At 43.5% G+C, this 11604-nt stretch overlaps 1 protein-coding gene across 6 annotated transcripts in view; it reads left to right on the top strand.

Moving 5' to 3' along the window:
• Positions 1–4300: 4300 nt before the first annotated feature.
• Positions 4301–11604, top strand: part of LOC123754478 (splicing factor U2AF 50 kDa subunit) — a 47608-nt gene continuing 40304 nt past the window's right edge. For 3 of the 6 annotated variants that reach the window (XM_045736918.2, XM_045736921.2, XM_045736923.2), the window contains exon 1: positions 4333–4435. Coding sequence is in view for 1 of the 6 variants with exons in the window: in XM_045736917.2 (XP_045592873.2) it covers positions 4423–4435 (13 nt within the window). In the remaining 5 variants the exon portion in view is untranslated. Of the gene's footprint in view, positions 4436–11604 lie in introns of all 6 variants that reach the window. The other 3 variants (XM_045736917.2, XM_069326283.1, XM_045736922.2) reach the window with 3 other exon arrangements.

The raw sequence follows: 11604 nt of genomic DNA, 5'->3' as shown, positions 1-11604 counted from the left end.
AGTGATGTGGTGGAGGCTGACTCCATACACTGTTTCAAGTGTAGATATGATAGAGCCCAATAGGCTCAGGAATCTGTACACCAGTTGATTGACAGTTGAGAGGCGGGACCAAAGAGCCAAAGCTCAACCCCCGCAAGCACAATTAGGTGAGTACACACCAAAATCACACCAGTTACTCCATCTATCATCATGCTATTATGCATGAAGAACCGCACGTCTATGGGTCATCCAATAATGTTAGCAGACTTCTAGATGTTACCATTGCTAGGCTTAGGCTCGGCTACAAGTACCTCTGGGAGTTCGTAACATCTGCTGATGTAGATTTGACTAAATGTAAACTCTGTCAGCAGAACTATTCGCATACTTTGCGTCATTATATAATGGAATGTGAAAAAAGTCGCGGAATTTAGAGATAACACCATCAATAGTGTCCAAGAAATGTGTAAGTACTTCATTCATAATGATGTGCTGCCCGAAATCTTAGCGAAGTATCCAAAATTTGCTGCCGCCCAGTTGGGTGGGTGTGGAGCACATGACTGTAAAGCTGCCACCCAGTTGGGTGGGTGTGGAACACATGACTGTAAAGCTGCCACCCAGTTGGGTGGGTGTGGAACACATGACTGTAAAGCTGCCACCCAGTTGGGTGGGTGTGGAGCACATGACTGTAAAGCTGCCGCCCAGTTGGGTGGGTGTGGAGCACATGACTGTAAAGCTGCCGCCCAGTTGGGTGGGTGTGGAGCACATGACTGTAAAGCTGCCACCCAGTTGGGTGAGTGTGGAGTACATGACTGTAAAGCTGCCGCCCAGTTGGGTGGGTGTGGAGCACATGACTGTAAAGCTGCCGCCCAATTGGGTGGGTGTGGAGCACATGACTGTAAAGCTGCCGCCCAGTTGGGTGGGTGTGGAGCACATGACTGTAAAGCTGCCGCCCAGTTGGGTGGGTGTGGAGCACATGACTGTAAAGCTGCCGCCCAGTTGGGTGGGTGTGGAGCACATGACTGTAAAGCTGCCGCCCAGTTGGGTGGGTGTGGAGCACATGACTGTAAAGCTGCCGCCCAGTTGGGTGGGTGTGGAGCACATGACTGTAAAGCTGCCGCCCAGTTGGGTGGGAGTGGAGCTCATGACTGTAAAGCTGCCACCCAGTTGGGTGAGTGTGGAGTACATGACTGTAAAGCTGCCGCCCAGTTGGGTGGGTGTGGAGCACATGACTGTAAAGCTGCCGCCCAGTTGGGTGGGTGTGGAGCACATGACTGTAAAGCTGCCGCCCAGTTGGGTGGGTGTGGAGCACATGACTGTAAAGCTGCCGCCCAGTTGGGTGGGTGTGGAGCACATGACTGTAAAGCTGCCGCCCAGTTGGGTGAGTGTGGAGCACATGACTGTAAAGCTGCCGCCCAGTTGGGTGGGTGTGGAGCACATGACTGTAAAGCTGCCGCCCAGTTGGGTGAGTGTGGAGCACATGACTGTAAAGCTGCCGCCCAGTTGGGTGGGTGTGGAGCACATGACTGTAAAGCTGCCGCCCAGTTGGGTGGGTGTGGAGCACATGACTGTAAAGCTGCCGCCCAGTTGGGTGGGTGTGGAGCACATGACTGTAAAGCTGCCGCCCAGTTGGGTGGGTGTGGACCACATGACTGTAAAGCTGCCGCCCAGTTGGGTGAGTGTGGAGCACATGACTGTAAAGCTGCCGCCCAGTTGGGTGGGTGTGGAGCACATGACTGTAAAGCTGCCGCCCAGTTGGGTGGGTGTGGAGCACATGACTGTAAAGCTGCCGCCCAGTTGGGTGGGTGTGGAGCACATGACTGTAAAGCTGCCGCCCAGTTGGGTGGGTGTGGACCACATGACTGTAAAGCTGCCGCCCAGTTGGGTGGGTGTGGAGCACATGACTGTAAAGCTGCCGCCCAGTTGGGTGGGTGTGGAGCACATGACTGTAAAGCTGCCGCCCAGTTGGGTGGGTGTGGAGCACATGACTGTAAAGCTGCCGCCCAGTTGGGTGGGTGTGGAGCACATGACTGTAAAGCTGCCGCCCAGTTGGGTGGGTGTGGAGCACATGACTGTAAAGCTGCCGCCCAGTTGGGTGGGTGTGGACCACATGACTGTAAAGCTGCCGCCCAGTTGGGTGGGTGTGGAGCACATGACTGTAAAGCTGCCGCCCAGTTGGGTGGGTGTGGAGCACATGACTGTAAAGCTGCCGCCCAGTTGGGTGGGTGTGGACCACATGACTGTAAAGCTGCCGCCCAGTTGGGTGGGTGTGGAGCACATGACTGTAAAGCTGCCGCCCAGTTGGGTGGGTGTGGAGCACATGACTGTAAAGCTGCCGCCCAGTTGGGTGGGTGTGGAGCACATGACTGTAAAGCTGCCGCCCAGTTGGGTGGGTGTGGAGCATATGACTGTAAAGCTGCCGCCCAGTTGGGTGGGTGTGGAGCACATGACTGTAAAGCTGCCGCCCAGTTGGGTGGGTGTGGACCACATGACTGTAAAGCTGCCGCCCAGTTGGGTGGGTGTGGAGCACATGACTGTAAAGCTGCCGCCCAGTTGGGTGGGTGTGGAGCACATGACTGTAAAGCTGCCGCCCAGTTGGGTGGGTGTGGAGCACATGACTGTAAAGCTGCCGCCCAGTTGGGTGGGTGTTGAGCACATGACTGTAAAGCTGCCGCCCAGTTGGGTGGGTGTGGAGCACATGACTGTAAAGCTGCCGCCCAGTTGGGTGGGTGTGGAGCACATGACTGTAAAGCTGCCGCCCAGTTGGGTGGGTGTGGAGCACATGACTGTAAAGCTGCCGCCCAGTTGGGTGGGTGTGGAGCACATGACTGTAAAGCTGCCGCCCAGTTGGGAGGGTGTGGAGCAAGACTAGTAACTGTGTGACTCACCATAGATGTAAAGTGCCTTGTATAGTGACTGTTGTGAGCCTCTTGTTGTACCACTTGTGACACAAAGATTATTGATATGTGTATTTGTGTGGGTGATTAAATATGTATGTGTATGTATATGTGTATACGTATATATATATGTACATGTATGTATGAGGGTGTGTACATGCGTATACAACATTGATAATTTTGTAACAAGCGTCAAACATTGTTATTTGCTTAGCTAAACGAACTAGAGGGTTCAGTTCCTGACCCGATTATATGCCTCTGTAATCCTTTACACCACCGCCCACGGGATGGGTATGGGGTGCATAATAAAGAAAGAAATTGAATATATGTACATGTATATATAACATTAATAATTTTGTAAGTAGCGTCAAAAGATTGTTATTTGCTTAGCTAAACGAACTAGAGGGTTCAGTTCCTGAACCGATTATGTGCCTCTGTAACCCTTTACACCACCGCCCACGGGATGGGTATGGGGTGCATAATAAAGAAAGAAATTGAACTGACCCTTATCCGAAACGCTATGCGTAGTAGTGGCTTTAGGTATTGTATGTTCTAGTTCTATCTATAAATCCAACATTACTTGTAAATCATCTATGTATGTACTTTTCCTGAATTAAAATTTGAATTTGTACTTTAATCTCAACTAGTATTAATCTTCGTCAAAGTGTTTTCCTCCCCACACCTTGTCCGAAACACTCTGCGTATTAGTGGCTTTAGGTATTACATGTACTAGTGCTATCTATAAATCCAACATTATGTTTGTAACTCATCTTCTATGTATGTACTTTTACCTGAATAATCATTTTGGTTTTTAGTTTGATTTTTATTTTGTACCTTCGTGTATATATATATATATATATATATATATATATATATATATATATATATATATATATTAAAAAAAAAAACAAGCGTTTACGCAACCTGTACATCTTTCCTTAATAATGGAAGGGCTTGTAAACATTTATTAAACAGTTTATGTGCTCTAAAACACTACGAGGTTGTTCATAATATTAATATTATTGGGTTGTGAAGTTTCTAATCTCGTAAACTGTTTAATAAATGTGAATGAAGCCGCCACAATTGATGAAAGATGTGCCGTAAGCGGTTACGTAAAGGCTTGGTGAAGCATGGCCCTGCCACAGCTTCAACTACATTTAATAAAACCATTATTGTTATTTATTATAGAGTTTCATAAATATTCACTCTGAAAAATAGTTGTTTCGATCGTTTCTATATTATGCGTAAATAACTTACAAATCTCAATATTCTTAAATTCACAAACGAAAACGTTATTCAGACATCCGCGCTAACAGCTACTCATCCAACGTTGATATATCGAGGAAATCGAACTCTAAAAATAAATACATAATGAAAGAAATAGCTAGAAAATTATTTGCATTTGAATATACTTTATTCTATGTTCTGGTCAGTTACGTGGACTGGAAAATAAGTTTTAAGATTAGTAGTTTGTGGCCTCAAGTTGGCTTGTTTACCAACAGAGGGCTGTGACGTCACGACAGAGAAATCTCAGGGTCGTCCGTTCCTCATGCGGTATTTTGGTATGTAAAGCAGGAAATTAGCTCTTAGTCGGGCTCTTGAGGCATGTGTGTAATATACAATAACCTTTCCTTTCATTTGGCTGAAAATGGGCGCTCAATTTTACCTGAGTGCTCTCTAAATGAGCAAATAAAAATTGATTAGGCTCATTCCACAACAGGTCTTACGGTGGCCAATATTACAAGTCTATCAAATTTTCATTTAAGTTGTTACATATCTTTAGCATTTCTGAAAAACCCAGTTGTTTAAATGGCGCTCATCAACTTGGACTCGATAGTACTGTGGAAGTCCTGCTTCTTTCAGGTCGGCGTTCGATCCCGTACGGTGCGAGTGGCTGGACACCATTCCTTCCCTCCGTCCCATCCCAGGTCCTTTTCCCTCAAATCCCTTTCAAATGCTTTATAGTAAGACTGGCTTAACAGTTTCTCCTCATAATTATCTTTCCTTGCCTCCTACTTTTGGTTCGAAAGTTCATATATTTTTTAGAGGGGGGGGGTTAAAAACAGCCCATATCAAATTCATTTATTTCTACTCTTAACTGAGCTAGAAGAGTGTCTCAAAGTGCATTCAAAAGGTAATCTTTATAATATTAAGTTGATATTGTTATGAGGAACATTTTAAAGAATTATGAAACAAATTATACCTTTTTTATTTTTAAGATGTGTTCAACCCCCCCCCCCCCCAGAGTTATCAATATTTTTGAGTCACATATAGGAGACAACCATATGTGTACTAGTGGCACTCTAGGAATTCCTGGGTATTTGCTTGTATATTCTGTAAATATTGATTGGAATGTTTGGCAAGTTGACTGAAAAAGGTGAAAACAAAAATAATCCTTCGATGTGAATTTATTATATTATAGTTAGTGAATCAAAGATATGTTTCATACATTTCTGTGTTTAGTTCATTTCACCCAGATTGGTAAAGGAAGTACAGTTGGGTTTATTCACGACTCACAATCAGGAATGCTGGGTTCGAATCCAAGGTTGGACAGAAATGGTTGGGTGCATTTCCTATCATTTAATTCTGGGTTCTGAACCCAGTTTTTTTTCTGGGTTTGAATCCTGGGTAGGACAGAAAGGTTGGCACATTTATTTTCACCTAATGCCCTAGTTCCTAGAACTACTTACCACGAGTTCACTAGTGGTAAGTAGATACTCAGGAGTTAATGAACTTGTTATCGAATTGCATCCTGGGCAGGGTCAGTAATTCGACTTTGTGGGGGACCTCGATAAAGGCGTAACGTGTTTGAATACACTCTGGCTTCCTGTCCCCTGACACAATGCATTAATATTATTATGATTATAAAACATGTTCATATAATTCTGTATCCCTTCTGGTAGATTGTTTATGTAGACGATGAACTTTACTGGTGCAAGAACTGAACCCTGTGGTACTCTGCTAGTAACACTCCTCCAGTCAGATACATTGTCTCTGATTACTGCCCTCATCTTTATGTCAGTTAGGACATTTTTCATCTGTCAGAATTCTTCCCTGTCACCACTCCAGCATGTTCCTGTTTCCAAAACAACCAATTGTGTGGGGCTATCAAAAGCCTTTTTCATGTCCAGGTAAACATAGTCAAAACAATCACCTCTGTCCCGTAGTATCTCTGTGGTTTTATCATAAAATCTAAGTAGATTTGTTACACATGATCTTCCTGTTCAAAAACCATACTGTCTGTTATTATGTCATTACTCTCCAAATGTTCTACCCATTTGGTTTTGACAATTTTTTCTAGTGTTTGGACTACCATGCCTGTTAATGATATGGGTCTATAATTTAAAGGTCTTCTTGGCTACCATCTTTATTGATTGAAACTATGTTTGCCATTTTCCATATATCTGCTAAGATTCCTGTGCACAAGAAGTCTGAAATATTAAGTGGGGTGGAATGCTCCACATGCTGGTACCTACACATACTGTACATACAAACTTGGGGAAAAACTTGGGTATAAATCTTTTTCGAATAATTGTTTCTTACCTTTTCAGTCAACTTGCCAATATTTAAATCAGTATTAACCCCCTAAGCTTCTCTGGGGCCATTTGGCCTTTGTCACCCATAGGCGCATACAAAAACAAACAAACTTATAAGCCTGTTCATTTGTGTTCCCTGATCACAGGAAAAATAATAAAAAAATTGTTAGTGGCATATTTTGGCCGCAATAGGGCGGGGAAGTCTGGCAAAAATGAGGCATTGACAGAGCAGGCGCCGGAGGAGGTCTGCTCCGCCCCAGCTGTCAGGCGGGAGTTGCCACAAAGATATTATTACCAAATTATTTCAGTGTTTCTGATTTTTTCTTATTTTTTTGCAGTAATATTATTCAGTAGTGTGTAGTGTAATATGTTTATATAATAAAATGTGTAAATCATCGCTGTACTCAAAATTATGGTGTGCATATTACTGATTCCATTATTATGTTCATAAAACAATAAACAAATACTTTGTAGGTTATTGCACCATATACACTGGTTATGTATAAGTATCTGCATGTTTTGCTCACCATAATAAACCAACAAAATTGGTATGCAACAAAAATCAACAAAATCAAAAAGCAACAAGGAGTGGCCACCACATCTGCTAGCCAGCCACTCCCTCCCTCAAAAACACCTCACTCACCATCATCCTCATCCCACCATACTGTTCTTGCTTATATTCACTATATACAGATGTTATATATGAGTATCTACATGTTCTGTTCACCATAACTGTTCATCTAAGCTGGTACAGTGGACAAAGAACACAGTGGCCACCCTTACACAGCATGACAAGTCAGGAAGATGATGCCACCTCCCTCACCAGAATGGCTTCTCCTAACACTCCTTTTGCCGCTATTACACTCTATATTCACATTATACTGGATATAAGTATCTACATTTATGTTCACAATAACGAACCACTAAGATGGTATGCTGAGTCAAAAAGCAGCAAGGAATGGCCGGCACACCAGGCAGCCAGCCCCTGGTCGCCACTCCCTCCCTCACCTCACCTGACTCGCCAACATTCTCCTCCCACCATACTGTTTTTGCTTTAATTCACTATATACAGACGTTATATATAAGTATCTGCATGTTTTGTTCACCATAGTGAACAACTAAGCTGGTATAGTGAGTCCAGACAGTAAAAGGTGGTCACACAGAGTCAGCAGACAACGCACCTCCCTCCCCACCAAGATTACTCCTCCCACTACAGTGCTAATTATCACAACAATCCTGCTATTATCAGAATCCTTGTAATTTTTAGCACAGTCAGGGGTCTTCTGTAATACTGTCATCGCTAAATAATACCAGTTTCATATATTTTTGACAATTTTAAACGATGCTGTGGTCACAAGCTGAACAGCAGTGCTGTGAGCTCATGCTGTATGCGCCATCCTTGGGGGCTCACTCAGTACTGAGGCCCTCACACCCGGGAATGTTGCCCACAATTTAAAAAAAAATGGCGTCTGTTTACAAGAGCCCAGAGGAAGGTGAGGTGAATCCTGTGTATCCCCGGGCCGTTTAAATCTTGCGTAGTACTGTAACACATCATATGACGTGCTGCGCAATTTTGCGTATGTTACTCAACACGTCATATGATGTGTTGCGCAGTTTAAGGGTTAATATTTGCAGGATTTGCAACCAAGTATTCAGGAATTTCTATTCTTCCATTTCCAATATGTGAATTTTGAAAATAATGTATTGATTAACCTTTGGGGGTTGAACCCCCCCTTCCTCCATAAAAATGCAGTAATAATTGACTATATTTTTTGTTTACTTCCATTTTAGGGTGTTTCTCATGACAACATAGTACTGTATATACTTATTATTTGAAAGATTTCATGTTGAGGCATTCTTCTAGTTCAGTTAGGAGCCGAGTTAGGTAAATTTTAAAATATGGTGTTCCTGCAAACCCCAAAATAGAGGAGGGCCATAATTTTTTAACCTTAAGTTGGATTTATCTGAAATTTTTGGATAAATACAAAGATATAGACCAACTTACAGAAAAATTGAAAGGGGGTGTGGTGTTAATTTCACTTTTCCAGCAAGCCCACTGGTGTTGGTCTTCATTTTCTCTGAAGCTATCTTGCTGAGATTGCTCCATACCAAAAGGTCACATCAGTCACAAAAGTTCTGTTTAGCCTGACAGCTGAGTGGACATCGCTTTGGATTCATAGTCCTGAGGTTCTGGGTTCGATCCCCAGTGGAGGCGGAAAGAAGTGGGCAGAGTTTCTTTCACCCTGATGCCTGTTACCTAGAAGTAAATATGTACCTGGGAGTTAGATAGCTGCTATGGTCTGCTTCCTGGGGAAGTGTAACAAAAAGGAGGCCTGGTGGAGCACCGGGCCACGGGGACACTAAGCCCCAAAATCATCTGAAGAAGAGGAGAAGATAGCCTACCAGGGATCAGAACCAGAACCTGGCTCCCTCAGAGGCACAAGGAGTGGGTGACAATTCACCACTCCACCGGAAAAGCATCCAGAAAGTCAATGAAACTTCACAGACAACTGGAGGGTTCAAAGAAAACGAAGCCTCAAAACAGTCAGATGACTGCAAATGACTCAGAACTAGGGATTCACTCAAACTAACTCGAAACTCATTAGTACTGATCACCACCATCAGGTGGCCTGCCTCATCCTGTAACCTGCTCCCCTGATCAACCAGGTTTGTTGCTGATGTAGTGACATGAAGTTCTCCTTGTAGTGTTCCAGTCAACCATTGTTGCAAGCCCCACTGCTTCAATAGAAGTGCCGGCAATCCATGCCGGCAATCCATGGAGTTTATCTTGCAGGGGGACAGTTACGTATTGTGTTCCTTATTTTAGTGTTGGCTTCACCTGTGTGTTTTCTGTCCACCTTGTTGTGTGGGCTTGATTCTTGTTGTGTTCCGATCTGTAAGAACTCTTGAGTTTTCTTCACTGGGTGGCCACTAATGCTGCCCTTGCACAGCGTTATCTTCACTGGTGTGTTCGGGAGTTTGCCCTCTTAGAGGCCTGGTCACTGAGGTAAAGTGCATTGCCTTTGGCTGTTCATGAAGCTTTGATTCTTCTTGTTTGGCCCTTGACTGGGGGACATTCTTGTGGTTGTTGTGGGGCACACTGGGGGTATTTGTAGCCCAATTGTTTTTGTTGTGTTTGCTGACTGTTCTTCCGGCAAGTGGTCCCGGTGCCTGGTTTCTGCTAGGTTAGCTGTCATCCGGCCTGGATAATCTCCTCGCAGGTCTCTGGCATGGTCTATTATGGATTGGCATGGTTTATTACGGATTGGCATGTCAAGCCCGAGCTCGTCAAGTGCTTCAAGGATGTTCATCATCTTTGCTACCTGATGTTGATATAATTCTTCCTCCACCATGCTGCCTGCTGTGTTGATAACACCTATGGCCACAAGTCCTGTGAAGTTTGTTCTCACTGGACCTCTACATTTAGTGATTCCACTTTTAATTTGGGAGAATTTCAGGCAACTGCCACTTTGTGAGCTCAGTTTGCTTTGGTTCTGTATTTGCAGCATATTGCTCATCTGGATGCCTCGGACTTGCCCCTATGATGTTTAACCACTTTGCTGCACCGCTATTAAATATGACAAGCCCCCGGTGCACTGAAAAAAATTAATCTTCCAAATTATTTTCCTTATACAGTATTGTTAAAATGCATTCTCTGATTGTGGAAAAAAATATATATATATTGTATGTAACATACTTTGGCCATGATGGGGTGAAGAAGTCTGGCAATATTCAGGTGCATACCTGGAGTATACCTGAGGAGAGGGTTCTGAGAGTTGTACTCCCCGGCTCCACTTGTGATAACTTGGGCTAACAAGCTGTTGCTTGGAGCAGCCTACTGGCCCACATATTCACTACTACTCGGTTGGTCCGACACTTATTGCAGGAACTTATCTAAATGCTTCTTAAAGACATCCACCTTTGTTTTGGCAATATTTCTAATGGTACTGACAGAGTACTAGCCAGCGGTAGTGTGCTCCAGCCCAGTAGTGTGGTGGGGGTTGCTGCAAGTTCATTTTTACGCAATTATTTCAATGACTGTGAATGATTTTATATCTTGTTTCTTTGTAGTAATATTATTCAATAGTGTATAATTTCAGGAATATATATATATATATATATATATATATATATATATATATATATATATATATATATATATATATATATATATATATATATATATATATATATATATATATATATATATATATATATATATATATATATATATATATATATATATATATATACATATATATACATATATATATATATATATACATATATACATACATATATACATATATACATACATACATACATACATACATACATACATACATACATACATACATACATATATACATACATACATACATACATACATACATACATACATACATACATACATACATACATACATATATACATACATACATATATATGTAATGATCTAGGGCTCAGCTCATTGGTTCTCCCTTCTCCCCTCTTTTCCCTCTCCTTCTCCCCTCCTTTCCTTCTCCCTCTCCCCTCCTTCCTTCTCCCCTCCCCTTGGCCGTCATTCGTCTCCTCTTCCTCCCCCCCCTTGTCGCCCATTTGTCAGGGTCAAGAGGTTGACCTGAGGGTAGGGTGGTCTTGGATACCTTGGCTTCTCCCACTCAATTCCCCACTCAGATGTTCCCCTCTCCATCCCCTCTCTTTCCCTCTCACCGGCCTCTTCCCCATACGAGGCAGAGTCAAATGTCCCTACTCGCTATCTTAGAGGAGACAGGCTTGAACATAATTTATCAGTTTTGTAAACATTGCTCGCAGGTGCCTGGGCTCCATAGACGCGCCTTGTCCCCCTTCTCTTTAGCTGGGGAGAGCTGACTCAATCTTCAGGAATTCATGTAGCTTGCCACGGCAGATCAGTGAAGGTGATTGGCCTGAGATAAGGGCCAAGTCCTTATTGGCCCTAGAGAGCCAGACCTCAGGCCTACGTGTTAAATGGTTGGCCATTGCCAAAATAATGGGTGGAGCCCTGGGGCTGTAGTAGATGGTGGGAGGAGTAATCCTTCCCAGCAATAAGCTGGAAAAACTAAATTTCATTAGTGTGTCTTGGGAGTGTATTAGGAACAGGGCCGCAAGCCCGTATCCTCGGGACTGAGGGCAGCCATCAACATCGTGGCCGTAGTGCGGGTATTTAAGGTAGA

This window comes from Procambarus clarkii, chromosome 18, assembly GCF_040958095.1.
Source record: "Procambarus clarkii isolate CNS0578487 chromosome 18, FALCON_Pclarkii_2.0, whole genome shotgun sequence".
Classification (NCBI taxonomy): domain Eukaryota; kingdom Metazoa; phylum Arthropoda; class Malacostraca; order Decapoda; family Cambaridae; genus Procambarus; species Procambarus clarkii.
The sequence above is the reverse complement of the archived record's forward strand: the minus strand, read 5'-3'. Positions and strand labels throughout refer to the sequence as shown.